Source organism: Phyllopteryx taeniolatus, chromosome 13 (genome assembly GCF_024500385.1).
Source record: "Phyllopteryx taeniolatus isolate TA_2022b chromosome 13, UOR_Ptae_1.2, whole genome shotgun sequence".
NCBI classification, from domain to species: domain Eukaryota; kingdom Metazoa; phylum Chordata; class Actinopteri; order Syngnathiformes; family Syngnathidae; genus Phyllopteryx; species Phyllopteryx taeniolatus.
The window spans coordinates 15,812,092-15,834,744 of NC_084514.1; the positions used below are offsets into that span (position 1 = coordinate 15,812,092).

The following is a 22,653-nucleotide window of genomic DNA, read 5'->3' on the forward strand; positions in this document are numbered from 1 at the left end:
CTGATATTCCATATGCGTCATTTATTTGGTTTGTACAAAATTAAAATCAAGTGTAGTTCTCTTTTTCATCAATGAGCCACACACATAGAAATACACGAGTCAAAGACTAATGTATGTGCAAAGTGTTTCTCAGCATGTGGACGTCTCGCAGCATCACATGCCAGGCGTGTGTGTGCTTCTACTAGAAAAATCAAAAAAATCTTAAGGAACAATACACAAGTTGCGTTTCATCCCCCCCCCCGAAAATGTCTGTTACAATACAAAGAGGATTGTTTCGCTGAGATGCCCTCACCCGTACATCCATGTGCTCGAAAACACACATGCACACGCCTTATATACACACATAGCTATACGCTCACAAATCTGTAAAGAAAGTAGAATGACTTGAATATATTTTGCTGTGGTAGATAAGCAGTCATAAAGACCTAATAGTCAGTATATTATGTACATTATGGATTTATCTGCTTATGTTTAGGTCCATAGTTATCATTGGAAACCTATTTGTAACTTCACATCATACAAACAACCCACAAAACACCTGTTGGAAATAAAGAATATATGTGTAAAAGAGATTTTCCAGTGAGCCCACAATAGCAGCATGGCTTTCATCTAACCACTTGTTATGCTAATAACAGAGGATGCTCTTTCACGTCCTCGTTTCGTACATCAAGCATTCACTTCAGCCCAGGTGTGCCTCCATTTGGCCCTGCAAAGAGTCTCCTGACGTTGTTTGCTGGGACTCGGACCACAACTCTGTGACTGTGCGGAGGTAATATCCATCCAGTTGAAAAGCAGCTCTTACAGCTTTACTCCACCATAAATAATACTCACTATAAAAATATAAAGTTTTTCTTTAGCAGTAGCACATGACATATCGTTACGTGGAATATTGATTTGATATGCACCATCTTGCGTGTGTTGAAGCCCACAGAATTTCACAGGAAACCAATCAGTGTTGTGACTGAGTTAGAGATGAGTGGTTGCATGCTGCCTTGAACTCAGTGCTAAAGTGCTTCTCACGTGCCCAAAAGACCATACGGTGCCTCACGACCGAACTTGCCGTCCTCGCCATTGTTGCTCTCGTGGCAACATGTTGTCCAGGCCTGCGTCCATGCAGCCCGTCGGTTTGGGTGCGTGAAGAATTGAACCACTGAGCTTGGTCCTCACAAGACACAGGGTTGGACTTTAAGTGGGTGTTGGGAACCCGGGAGCACCACAGGGTCAGCAGCGGGACATGCGCTTGCGGTACTGCTCCACCAGGGGGACCAGGCAGTGAGGTGAGCCGCTCTGCAGCAGGAAGGGGTGCTCCAGCAGGTCAGTGGCACTGGCCCGCTCCAGGGGGTCCCGAGTCAGCATACGGTCCAGAAAGTCTTTGAGAACTGGGGACACCTGGATCAGAGGGTGGAGGAAAGGAGATTCTTCTTTTTCTGTGATTACACTGATATAATGGATACAAGGAATGCTCAGGTGTGCCATGGAAAATTATCCAATTTCACTTAACTGGTCTGCCAATTATTATGCATTCACTACAAAAATGTAAAATGTATCTTTGTTCCTCTATCTATGCCAGTGACGTATATTGACAGGGAGAACTACTAAATGCTCTTCCACTAGAGGGCACACTGAGAAAAAGGTACCTAATTTTTGGTTGCACATGATTAAAATGTGTTATCCATCCATTTTCCGTCCCGCTTTATCCTCACAAGGGAGCCCATCCCAGCTATCTTCGGGCGGGAGGCGGGCTACAGCCTGAACTGGTCGCCAGCCAATCGCAGGGCACATATAAACAAAGCCCAACCTCTTGCCCACAGTCGGCTGGGATAGGCTCCAGCACGACCGCGGCCCTAGTGAGGATAAGCGGTACGGAAGATGGATGGATGGATATACACGACACACACATAACGATACCAAATTGGAGGCGTTTCCCCCATCCAATCAAAGTCACCAAAGGCCTGGTACACACATTAAGGTTTTTCCACTCTTAAAATATTTTTCATCTGCTACGTACCCCACACATAAAGTTGAAAAATCATCCATTTAACACTTTTGGTCATCAGGTGTGTGGTGTGCTCAGAGAATCTCAACACACCACACCACAAACATTAAGATTCTGTTCCACCACCGATCTAGAAATCTGGCGTGATCGCACCTGATCTAAAAAAAAAACCAAGAAGAAGAAGAAACTCTTGTGGATACGCGTCGATGTTTCCCAAACGTTCCCGAAGGTTGCCGGAGCCCAGAGCTTTGTAAAATGGAGATGTTCTCAAAAACCGACTTGCTTCAGAAAATACTTCTTGCCGTTTGGGGAACCCACTTCTCTCCGTAAAACGACGGCTAAGACATTTTTGTTTTCATTTATGGTCGTTTCTGTGTGCATCAGTCTTGGGTGCTTCCTTGATTGGCTACATTCTGTTCATGTCAGCATTCTCGGCGTCATGACTTGGGAGAAGTTGGCATTCCCCACACATGAAAAGTTCTGGTCGTAAATATTGAAAAGGGGGAAGGGGCAAAATCGGCACAAAAACAGGCTGTGTGTACCGTGCCAAAGCCTTGATAACCGGATTATCCTGAGTGACTATCCTGTGGTTACGGGTGTGTAATGAGTGATTTTTCATCCCCAATCTGCTCAGAAGACAGTCGGGACAGACATTCAAAAATGTTAAATCTGTTCCGATATCTACGATCGCAAATCCTTACTGCGTTGCGTGTGTGTGGTCAACGGCGAGTTCGGCCAGGAAATGGATTCTGTGATTGTGACGATTAGGACGTGACCTAAAACTCGTGCTCTTGCCGGAGACCAACAAAGGATTGCACGAATTTCCCAGTTGGCAAGGTGGCAGTGTGCAGAGATCGCCGCACTAATTAACAAGTGTATTTTCTTTTTTTCCCCGACACTCTGCCCCAGCTCATCATGTTAGTGACATCTGTACTTGCCATTGGCCCAGCAGTATATGGGGCAGGTTGTCCAGTTGCTCACTTGCATGAGACAGGGCTACTCCCTCAAAATGGGATCATTTCAGCAAAACAAAATATTGGGTGTGTAAAGTGTGCTATACTTTTTGCTCTTTGGGGTATTTTGCTGAAAGTAGACATGTTATTAAAACATCTTGGTGCAGTTTTAAATTGTGAAGATAAGCATTATATTTTTATTTTAAAGACAGTGTTCTCGATGGCTAGATAGGCGCATGCATGGCTTGTCCTTAGATATGTAAATTTGCTTACCTGGCTGACGTTTTGCACAGTCGGAGCTGGCTCATCTCTCAGTCTCTTCATAGCTGCCACTGGGGTTTCACTGAAGTACGGCGGCTCTCCATCCACCATCTCCACCACCATGACGCCCATGGACCAGACATCCACCTGGTGCAACGCACGCACACACATGCATCCATTCACGCATGCACACACACACGTAGCACAGATTGTAAATGCTGGCTGTGCAACGGAGATATCTTTTGGCATGTGTTGTGCGCCTCCTCACCTCAGTGCCATACGGTGATTTGGAAATGACTTCTGGAGCCATCCAATAAGGAGTCCCCACCAGAGACTTCCTCTTGGGGATGTCCTTACTGATCTGAGCACAGAAGCCAAAGTCGGACAGTTTGACCTGAGGGGGGGGATAGGGGAGACACTTACAAAACCAAAATGGCATACGAGAGAGAAATAAAGACCAAGTCATAAGATGACATACTCTTCCATCTAATGTGAGTAGTATTGAGTCACTCTTGATGTCTCTGTGAATGACTCCCTGCGAGTGGAGGTAGGCCAGGGCTTGCAAAACAGCTTCACACACTGTGGCAATCTGCTCTTCACTCAGCCTGCAATGTGCAAAACAGACAAATGTGTAATGAGGGGGAACGAGAGAGAGCTAGAGTGACATGCAGACATTAGCATTTGATCGTCTGGCAGGCACATACCACTAATGAGTATCAGCAAATTAACAGCTCAAAAAGCAGAAAATGATGAATCACCATGCACTAAAGAAAATGGGCTATGGGGTTCATTGAAATGGCGCAGTGAAAAATGACATCACATGTTCATTCATACATCGACTGGATATTGTTCATGTGACTTTGATATTTGACAAGACTTGCCAGGACACAAACGGCTGTATTATTCCTGCATGCATTGTTTTTGGCCAAATATTGGGACATCTGTTAAACATACCGTATATTGTTAGACAATAACATCCTAAAACAAATACTGTACACCGCAATGCAATTAAGTTCACACTATGAAGTCATCTAGTCTTGGACATAGGCTATCTATCTAATCCACATCTGTCACTTTCCATATTTCCATATCCGGTTTATTGTTTGTTTCCATGCAGTTTTGGACCGTACAAGGAGACTTGAATGATAACCTTTGTGTGCGTGCAGACAAAAGCAACGCACAACATCTAGTCAATGCCACAGTGCCTCCTTGTGGTAGAACCCTGTATTTAACATACTCTATTACGCATTAAAAGAGAGTTTTGCTGAGAACAGAATGAAATCCAACCTGGTCTCAGACACAATGTTGGTTAGTGCTCCACCTTGCAAGTACTCCATGATCACCCACAGTTCTTCCTCCACAAGGGCAGATTTATACATCTCCACGACATTTCTGTGCTGGTAGTCCCTCATGATGACCACCTGTGGGACACAATGGATATTGTGATATTAAATACTAGCAATTCTAACTCATTAGAAAAGCACTAAATTTGCAAAGTCTTTCTGACTCTAAAGCTTTTGTTATGGTGCCGTTTATTCACTTTCAAATATCCTTCCATAGCAGTGCTTAATATAATTAGAAGGGGGGAAATGACTTAACCCCGCCCAGGTAAAAAATTCTGAACTAGAAAATGACTGGTGTTCATTAAAAATACATATTTATGTTATTATTACAAAATATATAATGTATAACTCCGCCTGTGTGGAGTTTGCATGTTCTGCGTGGGTTTTCTCCGGGCACTCCGGTTTCCTCCCACATCCCAAAAACATGCATGCTAGGTTAATTGACAACTCTAAATTGCCCGTAGTTGTGAATGTGAGTGTGAATGGTTGTTTATTTATATGCGCCCTGCGATTGGCTGGCAACCAGTTCAGGGTGTACCCCGCCTCCTGCCCAATTATAGCTGGGATAGGCTCCAGCACTCCCATGACCCTTGTGAGGAGAAGCGGCTCAGAAAATGGATGGATGGATGGATGGATAATGTATATATTATACCATTTCATTATAGTCATACAGTATGTGGCAGCATACAACAGTGCTACAAAAAAAAATAATGAAATAGTGATATACCATGAGTATAATTACATTTCAGGGTACAATACATCGTTCTACTTTTTAGTCAAAACGGTGATTAATAGCATATTTCTGCCTTACGGGAACAGCTTTTTGTGTGTGTGTATTGCCTGTAAAGCTTTTGGGCAAGGGCACTGCAAAGGGTGGAAACTTTGGACTATTACATGGCTCATAAGCAAAGCTCCCTCAAAACATATTAGAAAATTAAATGGCCGATGCAGATCAATGTCACGTGTTTAATGAGGTGCAAAGTATCATGCTACGGCAGCACTCACTTATTACTGGAGTAGTTCAAAATCTAAGGGTTGTTTTTGATTGGTTATAAAATATTTGAACCCAATCCAATCAATGTGTTAGCGGGTGTGTATAGGGTACCTCGTTAAAGAGTAACTCCCTCCTTTGCTGCCTCCGCAGGTCCATCATCTTTACCGCCACCTGCCGACCGCTGTGCTTCTCTGAGGCAATGCACACCACTCCCGTCGAACCCTCCCCAATCTTCACAAAGTTCTCCAGGTAAGACCGTGGATCACCTTTATCCACCACCATCTGCAGGGCGGCCTTGAACTGTTCATGGGTTACCTTTGGTGGGTCTGGCGGCGGTCGGGGTGAAGGGTGAGGGGGTCTGAAGGCGGGTGAGCATGTACCGGGGGGACTAGTGGCAAGAGAGCCTGTTGGGGAGGGTCGAGGTTGGGATGGGCTGTCCTGTCGTGGGTAAGGAGGATTGGGGCATCCAGAGTGCCTAAGAAAAGGCTCTGGTCCATTGGGCCTTAGTCCCATATTGGGGGACAGTCCTAAAGTGTAGCTCGCTGAGGATCGTACAGTCCGCTGAGGTCTGATGCCGCTCACTAGAGGACTGCTGGTGCCGGTGGGAAGGAAGGAGTGGTACCTCCCTGCCGAATCCGTCTGCAAAAAAAAAAAAAAAAAACACAAACAAAAAGTGAGTGATGTTCAACGAGCGTTGGAGGGGATGTAGATACATGAGGTTGGCGGACATATTTAAGCCGCCTACGGTTTTCACCAGCTCATTCTGTATTTAATAAGGGGAGCCGCTAATGTTCACTGCTCCAGTCATGCATGGATCGCTGCGTCCTTTTCCTTATATAGAGACGTCTCCATGCGAGACTATCGCACCGCATTTAAAGGGGACAAGAGAAGCCGCTTCGGTTGGACATGTTTGAAGATGGCTGTGATGTCACATTTTTATATGCGCTAGGGTTACGCCGGACCACCCTATTTACCAAAACCAGGTCTAGCCCACACCTCCTTGCAGAGTTACACCAAGCGCAGCACTGGATTTGTGCTTTGCAACAAAAAGAGGGTCCCAAGGTTTAAATAGGAATCGGGTCCTTCTGCATCATTCTGCATTGACTTCACCCCATATGAACCATGTTGGGATATTCTCGATAAAACCAAATGCCCCTCCAGAGATCTTGCCAAGCATATAATCTCTCACTATTGATTTCCCTTTCATAAAAAACTGTATTTCCATTGAACTGTAAACACAGTTAATGTAAAGCAAATCAATATACAGCACTGTTTATGTGGAAGCTCCACAACCTGCGCATGAACATGATACCTTAAGTTATGCACATACAGTGGAACCTCTAAAGTTGAATGTCCCTGAGATCACGCAAAGAAAAACCTGCTTCTAAAACCTATATATATAACCTATAGCTTTGTTCTGACTGCTACACCACTACAATAAGGCAACAAGCAAAAGGCCAGCAATACTAACAGACATGTTGGTATTCTGGTTTTACATTTTATAGTTAACAATGGTAGACTTGGTGGAAGATTGATAAGCACATCCACCGTATTACTCCCACATTCCAAAAAAAAAAAAAACAGGTTCCTTAGGTTGCATGAAGACTTTAAGTTAGTAAATGAATATGACTGGGAATGGCTGTTTGTCTATATTTGCCCTGCGATTGGCCGACGATTATTTACCGGTGTACCCCTCCTCTCAGCCAAATTCAGCTGGGTTACTCTCTAGCTTACCTGCTACCCGTGTGAAGATAAGCGGTACAGAAAATGGAGAAGATGGATGGACATTGGTGGACATTTTTAAATCTAAGTTAAGAGTGTGAAAAAAGAGACTGCATAAATACTGCCCGGGGTGCCGATGTTCTTAGCCATGACTGTATAATGCAACAAACACTTTTTTATTATTATTATTTATTTACATTTCATTATGTTTTGTGATCAGTTTATTATTTGTGTAAATAAAAAATATGTGGTTAATTCCAAAATGATAATGATGATGATGATAATGATTTTAATTAACTTTTCTAGAGGAAACATCCAACTGTGGTGTTGATGCATTCATTCAAAATTAACAAAAGTAATCAAAACTTTGAGAAAGTAATTGAAATGTTTTCGACTACTATCACATGTTTAACACGGTAACTTGTTAATTGTAACCAACTACATTTCCAAAGTAATCTTTCCAAAAACGAATTCACACACTATGTTCCGAAATGTATTCGCTCACCTTCCTTGATTTTAAGTGATATTCCATTATAAATCCATATGGTTCTTCTGATGTTGGGCCACCCTTTGTAGCTATAACAGCTTCAACTGTTTTGGTTGAGGAGTAAGTTTATGGGAATTGTTTCAGGAGCATATTTGTGAGGTCACACACTGATGTTGGACGAGAAGGCCTGGCTCATTGTCCAATCAAAATCAACTTAAAGGTGTTCTATTGGGTTGAGGGCAGCACTCTGTGCAACTCAGTCAAGTTCACCCATATCAAATTCTTTCATCCATGTCTTTATGGATCTTGCTTTGTGCACTGGTGCATAGACGTGTTGGAACAGGAAGGGCTAATCTCCAAACTGACTGTCCAAAATCTCTTGGAGTTCCTTTCAGCGGAGCTCAGGGGGCTAATATTTAGGACATTTCCAACTTTGTGGGAACAATTTGGAGATGGCCCCTTCCTATTCCAACATAACATGACTGTGCATCAGTGCACAAATCCAGGTTCATAAAGACACATAGAGAGAGTTTGATGTAGATGAACTTGGATGCTTCTGGAAAAACGGTCATCAATTCCCATAAACACACTCCTAAACCTCGTGGAAAGCCTTTCCAGAAGGGTTTAAGCTGTTGCAGAGGGTGGACCAATGTCACTTAAATTAATATCTGAGTCAAGGCAGGTGAGCGAACACTTTGGGCAATATATTGTATATAATATGATGTAAAGAAAATGCTGCAACATTTGACTTACTTTCAGGTCATAGGAGGAGAAAGGCCTCCCCGGGCTGTTCTGGGGGTGCATGTACATCGGCACACTGGGCCGGAGCTCCGTGGGGCTGACACCTTGATCTTGGTGCTGCTGTAGACTCATAGCCGGGCTATAGAAACATGCAACAGGTATTTGATTTGGTGGCATTCCTCTGGGCAGATGAAAGTCTCTCTTCCATATGACTCTTTCCTGAGGGCTGCCCACATCACCTCCCATATAAGACCCATGACTCGGCACCGGAATGTTCTGGTTTTGGCCTGCTTGAGACGGCCCTTCCAATGGGCTGCCACCGACCTCGTAGGTGGATGTGGCTTTTGGTAAAATCCCATTGGGCTGCAAAGTGATGCTCTTCTTCATGCCCAAGTACGGAGTGTTGCACTCACTGTGGATGTTCCTCGCTTTGTCCCTCCAAAGATCCTGAGCTGCATCCTCTTCATCATCATCATTTTGAATCAGGCCTTCGTATTGGTAGGTGTCCCCTTCGTTCACTTCTCCCAGCCTTCCCAAAGACTGGGCTCTCTTCCTGGCTGAGGGGCTGCTCTTTCGCAAAGAATTGGAGCTGGTCACAGACAGACGGCTCATATCGTTGATCATGGCTGTGATGTAGTCTCCATGACCAATCATGCTCCCACGCACAATGGTCTGAAAGAGGAGAGGCATTAGAGTATGGTTTGATACAAAAAAAGAATAATGAGGCTTATATAATCATTGTTCAAAGCCAAGTTAAATTTAGACTCCAGAATCTGTAAAGGACATCGTTGTCAAGACTCAACTAAATCCCCCAGTGGTTTCTGACAATACACTTAAAAAGATAATGGGTAAGAAAAATTGACACACAGTAAGAGGACTTTGAAGGTATGCGGTGAACAGAAGGCATGTTGAGGCAAAGGACCTACTGTAAGCCTGCCTTGACAAGAAATGAGACAACCGTAGAATGTTTTGCTATTGCAACACTAACACGGAACGCGTGGTGTCTCATTAGTCACTTTGAAGATAGAGTCACGCTTAAGTCATGGCAGCCAAAAGCCTCTTTTTGTGCCTCTGGACTGTGTGCACATCACATGGGAGGGGGATCGGATGACATCTCACCTAGCACCTTCAAGAAAGGTGAGATAATCACCTTGTCAGGAATAACATTTTAAAAGAGAGATGGAACAGAATAGAATCCAATAGAATCCAATGGAGTACAAGAGAATTGAACACATATTTGAGTGTCATATACAAAAAAGGTGCCCAACCCACATGAGCTTTTACACAATCCTCTCAATCAGTGGTTCTCAACATTTTCCTATTGTCACCATGTCGCCACCTGCTTTTACAGGAGTTAAGAACAATAAATAACTTGTATTGTTCAAACATACACCTTGAATACCCGTATGTATAATAACATTTGTTACAGTTTACATTTCACATTTTAGACCACATCTTTAAAAATAATCACACGTTTACAAGTGTTAAAAGTGCCTTTCAGAGCACCTTGTTAAGAAACTGAGGATGAACATGATAACTGCATGTACAAAAATGAATATCTTGGCACTGATCTCTTCCTTTTAGGAAAGTGCAAAATCAATAATTTGTCTTATTTTTGCAGGACAAAGCAGCCGTAACAATTTTAAAAGTCAGGATTATTATGTTATAGCAACATCAAACATTTTTTTTATGCCGTAGTTTGTTTAAATGCTGCTTGAAGTGGCATTTACACCCCACGTAATAACGTTTCTGATGCATGCCTGTAAAAATAATGTTATTTTCCAAATAAAAGTCTAGTTTGGGATACACATACAGTATATCAAATATTTCACTGCACATATGGTATGATGTAACCCAAATTTGTACTGTATGTAAGCCATAACGCGCCTTGGTCTATCACTAACCTATGCTAATGCAGTAGAAGTCAAAATTACTGGAAATGTTTGAATGAAAAACATTTCTAGGCCAAAAATAATAAACAATCCAATGAATGAAAATTGCAGTATGCATATTGCATATGCAGTGTCTTAAAAACAGATTGTTACACATATTTTCATATTTTCATGCTGCCACATTTTGTCAAATTTTCCGTGCGTTGCAAATATATATATACACACACATACACACACAAAACATAAAATCTATTGATCAGAAAAACCTCGAGTTCAACCCCCTGGGTTAGTACAACTGGAAATTCAACAAAAAAAATTTTTACAGCGCACAAGATGTCGGTGTACCTAATGCATCCTCAGCATGCTTTGCTTTTTCTTTTTTTTTCTGAAACTTATTCCAAATGCAGGAAGAGGAAGAACAAAGGGTGAAGAGTGAGAAAAATGTGACAATATAAGAAGAAAGAAGAGTAGTACTCTCCATAAGTTGAGTAAGTAAGCGGACAAACATTTGAAACAGGACTCCAGTTTCACAATACACGTTGTCACTTGGAAACTAAATTGAGGCAGTATTTTTGTTTTGTTTTGTTTTGTTTTTACATTTTACTGAGTTGAATGTCTTTTTTTACACTCAAGTGACTATTAAAAAGGCGGCACGGTGAGCGTCTGGTTATAGCGTCTGTCTCACAGTTCTGAGGACCGGGGTTCAATCCCCGGCCCCGCCTGTGTGGAGTTTGCATGTTCTCCCCGTGCCTGCGTGGGTTTTCTCCGGGCACTCCGGTTTCCTCCCACATCCCAAAAACATGCATTAATTGGAGACTCTAAATTGCCCGTAGGCATGACTGTGAGTGCGAATGGTTGTTTGTTTCTATGTGCCCTGCGATTGGCTGGCAACCAGTTCAGGGTGTACCCCGCCTCCTCCCCGATGACAGCTGGGATAGGCTCCAGCACGCCCGTGACCCTAGTGAGGAGAAGCGGCTCAGAAAATGGATGGATGGATGGATGCATCTCAAGGTTTACTAGCCATTAACGAGCCCTAATGTAACATGATAGTTCTCATTATGCAAAGTGCCAGTGAAAACAAGGTGCTCAGTGTTTGTCATCCACTAAATGCGCTGGGAAGGAATGAAGCCATTTCTACCTTGGCCTTTCTTTTGCTTTCCTTTTGTATGACTGATGCTCTACACCTGTAAGGTGACACATCAGCTGTTATTAATTGCATATCTGGAGCAATAAATCTTGTTGCCCCTTTAAGGGTTCAACATTTTACAGTCACTGTACACAGCAGGGTCATTAGCTCGGTCGCCCTAATAGACAAGGGAGCCAATACATTGGTAGGGGGAGCAGGACTTCCATATTATCATCATTTTCTGAGACAGCAGGAACTCTCAGTCGCACTTGCACAACATCAATGCAGCAAGCACTAGCAATGACATGTAGGTTAAGATAATGTTTGCATTTGCACCTGATTGCGAACAAAAGGCGTTGGTTGAATGAGTCATTAGTTCAAGATAACGACAGAGTGGAGGGTGTGGTGTACCTTCTTGGGCCTCAGCTCCACTTCCGTAATCCTGGAAGGGTCCACCATGGGCCTTGGCCTGCGCAGGTTCTCTATCAGGCTTTGCCATTGTGCGGGCAGGCCAACGAAGCAGCCTCGCTTGGCGTCAAATGAGGTGTGGACACGGTGCTCAAAGTTCTTGGGCGCTGATATCTCAGGCCTCTTCTTTTTCTTCTTGCGAAACATCTTCACGTCCGCAAGGGAGACAGCCTGCCTGCGTCAAAATATCCCTGTAGAGACACGTTTTTATTTGTCACCTGTAAAATAAGTGAGTCAACTGCTATGATATAGGCTCTTTACAGCTGGTAAAGTCATATGCAGAACAAAGCAAATCCTAATTTGATTTGATCAAATTTGACAACATTATGTCTGAACACGTTACATGGGATCTTTCATGCTAAATTGCAGCAAAATTCTTAATCTGTTCAATTTTGTTGGGAATCTAGAGAAAGGTGCAGATATGCAGGAATTTATTTGGAGTCACAATTGCATCAGTGGAACAGTAGAAGGAACAGTAGACTACCGAGAATCACTGCCACTGTCATCTGTTCATCATCCTCCACGAACCAGGAAGGGACTCCATGTTTGATTTTTGTCGAGATCTACCCATTCTAGTTATGGTAAATACTATGGGCCTATGGGCCTTTTGCACAGTACTATATATATATATATATTTTTTTTTGTAGCATTTAAAAATAATAATGTTGGGGCTGTTCAGTTCTAAGAGGGGCATTTGTAAGCATATGTCTAATGAAGCATGTGTGGTCAATTAAGGCTTATTCGTTCTCTGTGCCCTTTTGCTGGCGAGCGTGTCGCAGGGCTGGCATGCGCCCACAGGCTTTCACTGCATTAGCACTGAAACGAAACGCACATACAGACTAACACTTGCACGCACAAACATTCAATGGCAGGATATCCTTCATAGCCCCATTATAACCCTTTAATATTCTGCCCTGATTAATGGCGCATGTGCCCATGATTGCATTGAGGGTTGCATTTAATCCTTGAATACATGACCATGTGTTTGGAGAGCACATAACCTTGGGTTTATTGTATAGTCCCATCTATTTCATCGGATAATTATTTCAGGATCATGATTAGGTACAGTATTTCATATCACAGGAATGGAGAGCGCCCTGTCAAAGCCCAACAAGGCGCCCGGACTCGAGATACAATCTCCCATCATGCACTGTGAGAGGAGTGGGAATTGAGGAAACAAGTTTTGCTGTCATCCACGGCTCAGCGGGCAATCACACTCGCTGCCTCACCTCTCTCTACCTCCGCCCTCGGACCAGCATGCCTTTAATCGGCAACAACGGCGCCCATTATGACACCACTCGCCCTGCACTTCACGGTGGGGTACAACATGACGCACTGCTCATATCAGTTGTCCTCCTTGTGGAGAAAAGGGCGGATTATAGCACGATGAGGGGGTGGTTGGGGGTTGGGACGCTCAGCTGGAAGGGACGTGTCACCCTCCAAGGATAATTCAATAACGGGGCTATATGCTAAGTGATGCATAAGTGTATGGCTGTTTGCGCTCCCTACGTACACAATGTGGTGCTGGGAAGGGCTTAAATTCTGCCTGACAGAGACATTATGGTATGAAGGAACTCAAGAGTACCAGTAGTTCAGCCCTATATAACTATATATAATTTACTATTTGCAATGTGACTGGTTCAGATTTCAAATTTGTCCTCACACAGCCAGCAAGCAGGCCCTCGATGACGATAATGACAGCATTTTTGTCTCTGATTGGGTGGTCAGAACAAAACTTGTGACAGCCAACTTCAACTAGCAAAACACTTCAGTAGTGATCTGCAGACAATAATACGTTTCATAATCAATATCTCTGGTGAGTATGATGTACTGTATTTCATTTTTTTTTTGTCATGTTATTTAATAAATATTGATTCTGAACTGCTCCAGATGATGTCCATGGCACAGTTATATTGCATTTTTGTGTAGTATTGATGGTTTCTGTAATTGTTTTGTGATAGTGGTATTAAGAGGTGGATTAAGGCCCAGGTACCAAATTCATGACCCGCCACTTGTAACTGGAACCTCTGAGGTCAAACACAACCGCTCCAGGGCACTGTTTATCCTCAAATTTGCCTAGATTTTGAAACAATTTTCCCATAGGAAATCATGGAAATAGGAAAATTGCATTCCAGGGTCAAACTGTCACAATCATAAAACATGCATGAGTTTAAAATGCATTTTTTTGTCAAAATTCTCTTCTGTCATACTGGTAAGAAAATATCACTCTTAATTATAACACTTACAAATATTAAGTCATTAAGTGGAGCTGATTGACTTTTTGAAATAGACTGCAACAACACCACTAAAGTCAGATTGTCTGACTTGTGTAAGCGCTCATGCCATGCTCAAACACGATTGGAAGAGGTTGACCTGGGCCCGGCGCAATTGCTCATGCACAATCACACAACCTGGACTTGTCACATCAATGCAATCGTTCCCTTCCGTCACTTATTATTGATAACCGCCACTAGGAATGATAGAAATAAAGAGAACGACTCCAAATAATCCACACTTTCAGGGAAATTGCGGTAATGCAGTGTTGTATAATGATGTGATTTTACACATAAATGTACTGTATGGAGCATGATGCAATGGAACTGGCAGACTAACAAAAAGTCACAATTGTAAAAAGGATGACAATTTCAAAGTGTATATTCTTTTTGCTATCACAAGAATGCACCTCGAAAAGCCAAATAAAAAGCAAAACGTGCACATAGTTAGCCTGTTGATGCTTGCTGAACTGACATCTCATGATGTACACTGAAATCTTGCGTGAGGTGGCGGCAACTACAAATTTTATATTTTGAATATTTTGGGTCAAATTCCAAATTGCACTACTCACCTCCAGGGGAATTCGACTTTAGAGCTTCCATTAAATCTGCTTTTCTGTTTTCAGAATGGCTTTTTTTTTTTTAACAACTGACTGCTTCTTTAACTGCAAGTGCCTGAGAAAAGAAGTGACAAAACACAGTATTTACCCATGTGCATGCACAGCTCCAATCTGCTTGGATAGCTGTTCAACATGTAGATGTTGACACTGCCTGAGCCAATATTTGCAGATAATGCCCATGTATCCTTTTACAAGCAGATCGATCAATATTTACTCATGGGTGAAATGCAAACTGTTACAGTCCCACTATGTCAGCAATAGCCGGATGATACCAAGACGAATAGGACAACTGCCTTGTCAAGAACTTTACCCCTTCACTTAAAAGTACGGAACAAATCCTTGTATTTATTATTCATTCTGCACCACAGTCCCCCCTCTGTCAGGAATATAAACTAACCACTTTGAGATTCCAAGCAAGTGGAAACACAGACTGTACACACGTACATACTTTGTTGATACTTTGTAATGCCCATGAAGGAAAAATGATTGAGAACGTTTTACAAGCTTCAATCAATCTGTCAATCAATCAATTACAACTGTACCCCATTGACTGCGCTAAGCTTACGGCCATCTTGATAACAATACAGTATTTATTTTGAGGAATAGATATGCACAGAGCACAACTTGCCCGGTGCAAAATCATGCTTCCCTGTCACACAGCCTCCCTAAACTGTTGGGACTTGACCCAATGCTTCAGTTGGCTTATCTTGAATCTATCAAAGTGCTGAGGCAAAACTGCGACAGCCACTGCCTGTGACGATGAGGTCATTCTGGAATTGTGCTTCATTGGGTATTTCCATCTGTGCAGCCGCAGAAGAATATCATGTGTGGTTATGGCATCTAGCTGGATGGTCCCTTTACCAAGCAGCTCAGAGAAAAACGCAGGCAGGCAATCCATATGTTTGCCCCGTACAACACTATAAAGGAGAGGGCCTGTTTTGTCGTGCTGTCATGTTGAAATCACCCCAAGCTGTAGTTGGATGAATGGGAGGGCATCGGGAGATAAGAGAGCTATTGGATTTGCTCGACGTTAGCGCTCCGAGCTGTGGTGAACGATTCCCCCCCCCCCCCCCCCTCCCCCCCGTACTACTTTATTTGCCCTGATTTCTGTCTCTCTCGTTTTTGTTGACGTGCATGCATAAATGTAGCGAGTGTGGATGCAGGTGATGGTGCAGCAGGATTAGTTTGGTGCATGTGCAGTCTTTCACTGATCTAATTTAGGACCCTCTGCAGCAGCAGTGTTTATTTTGTGCGTGATTCGTGTCAACCAGTGAGGTGAGGGTGGGAATTGGTGGAGATGAGGTAATCCTCTTTTTTTTTTTTTTTTTTTGCTTGTCAATGCACGTACATTCGAAAGATAATCCGGCTATAATGAATTACAAAATCTCGTCGTGGGATGGATAGCACCACAGTCTCATCTGTTTGTGGTTTTGTTTGTTTTGTTGTCATTTGACTCTGCAGTGCAGTAGCAAGCGCTTAAAGATTGTTCCTCTGTCAACTTCATTATGATGACCGTTTTGCCCTTTGAGCATAATGAAACTCTCTCATGAGCAGCAAGCAGAAGGTGGATGGGTGTGAGGGGGGCTTTGGTTGGTCATCACCACCTTGTGCATTGTAAAAGGCATACTCAAACCAACTCACGCTGATAGAATCTGAGAGCAACGCGAGGACCAGACGTGACCGGACAGTACAATCGGCGGCGTTTATTGTGGAAGTTGAAGCCTGCTGTTTTATCTTTGAAGTCACCTCTGGAGACATGGAGGGATTGTCAATAGAAGACAGTGATGTAATGCGCTGCATTCAATGACACAGAATAACACATGCATATTTCATACAAGCAGTGTTGGGGAGTAACTAATTGCATGAAATGAGATTACGTAATTCAATTTTCAAAATGATGTCATTTTAATCCATTGCATCACTGGGAGAAAATGTGGAAGTAATTTTTTGGAAAATTTCCATGATTACAATTTTAGTTACATTTGGAAAAATAGCCCCTAAACGTTGGATTTTTAAAAAAAATAATTTTAATATCATGTGCTCCTTCTAAAGCCGACGCAAGTGATTGGCTTTCTCTGGTCATGTGCTATTCTGCCTCATCTCAAACATGACATATTTTTCCAAATATGACCTTGAAGATTGTGGTGCAATTTATTAGTTTGTCTGAGATTTTGAAAAGGTTGTTGACTCTGTTCCACTTTTGAAAGCATAAAAGAAAACCGTCTTTTGAACACTTTCATCTTTATAATTTTGGACTTTTCTATTGAACATTCACTTATCTGGATTGTCGTATGAAACAATATTGTCTAAACTGTGCACTTTTGTTATTAGGTCAACATGGTATCATGTTTTCTACATGCTGTACACATATAATGTAACAAACATATTTTTATGAGACATATACATTTCAACATTTTCTTAACAGTTTATTATTTGTGTAAAAGAAAAAATATGTGGTTAATTCCATAATAATGATGTATGGTTTTAATCCACTTTTTGAGAGGACACATCCAAGTGTCCTCTTGACGCATTCATTCAAAATTAAGAAAAGTAATTAAATGTAATTAGTTATATTTCGTTGAGAAAGTAATTGAAATAGTTCAACTACTATGACATTTTCAACAGGGTAACAAACTACAGTTCCAAAGTAATCTTCCCAAGACCGCATACAAGTGGCGCTGATACATCATGCACAACAAAGTGTTTAAAATAAGAGAATTCTTTGCTAATGGTACTCATGCTTGCTCTGTGAAGTCATCACATTGAACAAGCACACTGAAGGCCCTGCAGTGTTTTACGAAAGCAGGTCACTCAAAAGTTTGGACTCGCATGAAATTTGGGAGAGAAAGTGGTTCACGTGCAGATTTAAGCAGATTCATTCTGTATTTCACTACATGCCCATCCCATAATTAATCTGTACCTGCGATAAAGCTCCCTTCTAAGACAAGGACACAATATGGAGCATACGCAAGGGCATGTGAAGTGACATTTATGGACTGCACTGAATATATAGTTTATGGAAACCAAAGTACCAGAAGGAGTTGTAGCTCAGAAAGCATGAAAATGGCCATAATAAATTGTCAGGGCACATCATATTAAATAAAAGTCAGTTATAGTCATCTTCACTATTTACATTTCAGTATCACGCGCATTCTCCGGGAGCTCATTCATGCTGCCATATATTTGGGTGTGTTTTTGGTTTGTGTTGTTTTGTTTTTCCAAATGTCACATTAGTCACAGCAATGCACCATGACTCAGAAGCCATGGCGCGTTGGAGTTGAACAAATGGTTTAAAGTCGAAATGACAACACATGACAAATATATCAGTACATCTGGTAAGAAAGGTAATATAAGAAACTACAATGTCTTCCAATCGTCTGCTCAGACTTTCTACAAGATGTTGGCGTGTGTCTATGGGAACAAAAAAGGGTCTTGTTCACACACTGTTCTAGTTCATTCCAAATGCATTTGATGGGTTTGAGGTCAGTCCTCTCAAGTTGTTCCACAACAGATTCGTCTAACCACGATTTTATGGGCCTTTTTTCATGCCGCTATGATACTGGGCCAGAAGAGTGGAATCTTCAAATTTTTCTCACAAAGCTGGAAGCATCGAATTGTCCAAAATGTATTGCAGCGATGACGAATTTTAAAGAAGTAAAAGAAGGCCTTAAGGAGAGGGTCGGGGCAGTGAACCCGCTTGTCCTGTCTTTGAAGTGCACCTCCGTGCTGTTGATATTGACAGGAGGTAAAAAGAACAAGAGTAGCGAGGTTAAAAAGGGAAGAAATGAAGAAGAATCTGAACATTCAGATGTAGTAACAGCTGAAGGAGGAGGGGGATGAGCAAGTGCAGAGGAGGGATGGAGGAAGCTGACATAAAGGAAAAGAAACATGCTGAAAGAATGGAGCAGTCTGCGTCTTTACAAATCACCCACGTCACGCTTATCTGTCCCATTAAATTACACGATATAGCCCTCAATGCGCGCAAGATATAACCTCTTTTCTCCGTCATCTCGAGCACTTTTTGTCCGCAAGTAAACAATCCTTTACTGAGAAGGGATTTGAGGACAATTGTATCAAGTGGCTTCATACATCATTCTGTCACCGGACATATGGCCCCGATTATGATGCTTGGTGACAAAAACAGACAAGTTTGTTCTGCGCTGCAGCAAGACGCATGGACATTAATGTGCATTTAATCTGGTCTGTGTCACTCTCATAAACAGTGATGATGTAAACGCAGCATTTTTAGGCAGTTAAAGGATGCACTACAGAATATCATATATTTGGAGTGATGTACAATGCTACAAACAAACGTCATGCGAGAAGTTTGGTAGCTCTTATGGGCGAAAAAAGTGGAAAAAAAAAAAAAACAGCCTAACACTGAAAAAAAAGGTCCTTTGAATTTACTTAATTTGAACATGTACATCAGATGCACATGAGTAAGCTGTGTTGAACTCACAAATATTATTAATTGTCTTTTCTTTTCTTTTTTTTTAAAGAAGGGAAAACTGTCATTTTACCACCCACCTTTTAATCACGCGCAACTGAAAATGTAGTACTTACTTTATCAGTGTATGGTTCCAGTACCAATCTTCTCTCTTGGCTCTAATTTATTGATGCAGCAGGCTGCATGCGATTATGAAAGCTTTGATTTATATTTCTCAGCCTGGGCTCACGAGAGACAACACAAGTTCAAGCTCTTTTACAGTCTCAGTGTGCACCAACTCAACCGCCTTCCACAGAAACCCAGCACAGGCGCCTTTTCAACCCAGTCAGGGGACTCACGGCATGCTGTCCTAATTTGGACTGCCTTTTTTTTTATTCTTGAGTGCTTGATGTCTCATGGCTGCTGGTTACGTTAAGATGCTAATACGCAAGTTTCCCTCCGAGGGCTGACGAATAATATAAGATTAACGCGAGCGTACGTGAGAGCGTTGGATCACGGGGCACACAACGACGACACCTACACGTATGTTCCGTCATCCTGCACGTGTAAGGCCTCGAATGCTTCGTGTCGGCGCCCTCTGGGTGCATGCGTTGCATCCACTTTGTGTTTGCATTGTGTGTTATTAGGAAAATGATGACGCAGCCTGCACATCACCTCCAGTGAAACGGAAACTCACCTGTGAGCGTGCACCTCAGTTATTTTCTGTCACCTTCTTTTTAAATATCAACGACAAATATCAACATTAAATGGCATACAACAAGTGCGTTTTCTCGCAGCATGGATGTAGCGAGACTGGCAATAGCAATGGATGCTACGGTAATGAGAAAGTGTCGGGTTCAAACTCAAATCTACTCTATTTGCTCTTTAAAGCGACCTGGCGTGCATTTTAGTTGAGCATTTAGTGTATAACAGACATATCTGAAATCAGTAGATTTCGTGCGGGACGAGCGGTGAGCAAGTCTGCCTCACAGTTCTCAGCTTCTGGATTGGAATCGTGGCTCCAGCCTTCATGTGTGGAGTTTGCATGTTCTCCCAGTGCTTGTGTGGGTATTCCAGCTTCCTCCCACATTCCCAAAACATACTTGTTAGGTTTATTGGAGACGCTAAATTGTCCATAGATGTGGATTTGAACTAGTGCTATGGAAAATGGATGGATGGATATAGCTTGCTTTCATTATTCATATCCACACGCAAACAGATTGAAGTTCAAACATCCCCTCCAATGGTTTGGTAAGCACTGCCACAACAGATTTTGTAGTCATTATACTAATACCGGTATATAATACTGTACATTATAGACAAAAGTCTAGGCTCGAAAGAGACCCATCAGAGCTGCCTGCCTTACCAACTTTGTGGGGACAGTTTAGGGAAGGATTGTCCAGTCAATTGCATAATGCACTTGGATGAGTTTAGTGTAGCACTGTGAGAGGCTTGGCCTAAACCGGATCAAAAACTTTTGGGATGAAATAGAACACAGATCTTGAGTATGGCTCTCTTAACCAGTATGCGTGACTTGATCTGAAATTTGAATTTTGAAATGTACTTTTGTTTCCGTAGATGCTACACCCAATATCGCTGTCTAAATAGTGTTGTCCTGCATCTCATGAACACTCACGGACTGACCAAAAGTATCGTGCGCATACGCTCACGACACAATGGGACTGCAAGTGCAGAAGCCTATTTGTCAAGAGTGATCCATATATAAAAGCATGACCTTAAAAACACTGGAGAATGTGGAAGCATATTCCCAGGTTGGCAATAGAGACGGCAGAAAGAGGGGGATGGACGTGATATCTTCAGTGAAGAAGATGCAGCCCGCTTTTTTTTTTTCCCCATCAACATGTCCTGGGTGCTCTGCATTCTCAGTGTCCTCCTCCCACCAACGGGGTACAGTAGCCTTTATCAATGCCATGAAGCTTCTTTTCCTTTCCATTCATTTATCCCACTATCAAGAAAAGGAATGGAGGGCTCCAGACGAATAAATCATTGATAGGAGAGGATGAAAAAAACCCTCTTACCTTGCTGTCCAGTGACGGGGGGGAGCCACTCTCCTCCAGGAAGGGTTGAAAGCAAGAGTGAGCACATGCACACGAGCATACACAGCTTGTGACACCGCTCCTGCACGCGCACGCACACACACATGCACCCGCACGAGGACACGAGAGGACTGGCTCTCAATCCAGCGAGCACTGCAGGCTGCCGCTTGCCTGGGAAAGCCTGATGCATTCCTCGCTCCAGGCACAAGCGCACGCTGCCATCTCAAAGGCTCTTTGTCGAGGCTGATTCATCCCCGGCTGCGTGGCTGCTGAGTGCCGCTGCAGGTCCTTGCGCCGGGGCCGGCTCCCGGGGACGAGGGGAGACTGGAGAACGGACGAGAAAAGCCATGAAGAGGACAGGCAGCATCCACCAGGAGAGAATATCTCGTCCCCATCCAGGTCCTTCCATCCCCACCCCCTCTACCTCTCCTTCTCCAGCTCGCACACACACACCCTCCCTCCCTCCCTCGCTCTCTCTCGCTCTCTCTCTCTTTTCCTTTTTATCACTTCCCTCCTTCTCTGCCTCCTCCCACTCCCTCGTGGAGCTGTCTTTGTCATGGAATTGATGGCGGGGCGTGCATGTGTCTGCGCGCATGGAACGAATGAGTGTTTTTGTGTTACGTCTGGTATCCAGTGACTGTAAGGAGAGGAGACCTGCCGTACACCTGGCATACCTTTCATTCATCTGCCCCACGCCCCCACCACGCTGTCTCCGTTACACGAATCTGGGTGACATGAGAACACGAGGGTGCTGCCTTCCCGTACTGTGCCGCTGTTCAGTCAAATGCATTATCCATAGAATGACAGGGTCAGGGATGGCAGATAGCGGGAGAAGGTATACAAAAAAAGGGAGGGGTGTGGGAGGTGTATTTCTGAAGGTACAATCCTCATCCTTGAAACCTTCTTTATGTGACTCAAAAGAAAAGTCTTCCAGGGTGAAAAATAAAGGCGAGGCCTACATGTGAGCCCATCCTCCTTACTTGAATGACACATTGTCTTCTTTTTCCAACACAATCATTTCCTGAATAATTTATACAGGCGCTAAGACGAGGCACAAAGCAGGAAAATGTATTAAGGTCAAGTCATGCAGAAACTGCAAGCAGAATTTGGGGCATGTGTGTCATATGTTTGGATAGGAGGAATGCTTACAGAGGCCCCCGAACAAATTATGATATCCTCCTTACGCATCAAATAAACTCAAGCGAAAGACGATCGACTGGAGCAATCTGCATGACAATTACATATTTGACTGTTGGGAAGTGGGGGACGATATGACCAACCCCAGCCCCCCACC

The 22,653-nt window shown here is 43.0% G+C and overlaps 1 protein-coding gene across 2 annotated transcripts; it reads right to left on the reverse strand.

Annotated features, from left to right (window-relative positions):
- Positions 1–6: 6 nt before the first annotated feature.
- On the reverse strand, positions 7–21,797 carry LOC133488013 (serine/threonine-protein kinase PAK 6). 2 transcript variants are annotated; one of them, XM_061795394.1, is made up of 9 exons: positions 21,342–21,797; positions 11,927–12,174; positions 8,510–9,169; positions 5,659–6,186; positions 4,498–4,631; positions 3,689–3,815; positions 3,479–3,604; positions 3,223–3,357; positions 7–1,389 (listed from the first exon to the last, which is right to left on the reverse strand). In XM_061795394.1, the coding sequence occupies exons 2-9, from the start codon at positions 12,128–12,130 to the stop codon at positions 1,222–1,224; spliced, it is 2,082 nt and encodes a 693-aa protein (XP_061651378.1). In that variant the 5' UTR covers positions 12,131–12,174; positions 21,342–21,797; the 3' UTR covers positions 7–1,221. The 2 variants fall into 2 exon arrangements, with proteins under 2 accessions (XP_061651378.1, XP_061651379.1); XM_061795395.1 differs by having other exon boundaries at positions 11,927–12,201.
- Positions 21,798–22,653: the final 856 nt, after the last annotated feature.

Bases quoted from the DNA above. Each gene is read 5' to 3' on its own strand.
- LOC133488013 (XM_061795394.1), bottom strand. From the start codon at position 12,130: ATGTTTCGCAAGAAGAAAAAGAAGAGGCCTGAGATATCAGCGCCCAAG. The intron at 6,187-8,509 runs GTAAGTCAAATG...TTTTTTTTGCAG, and splicing joins TCTCCTCCTATGACCTGAAA to ACGGATTCGGCAGGGAGGTA. The intron at 3,358-3,478 runs GTGAGGAGGCGC...GCGTTGCACCAG, and splicing joins AATCACCGTATGGCACTGAG to GTGGATGTCTGGTCCATGGG.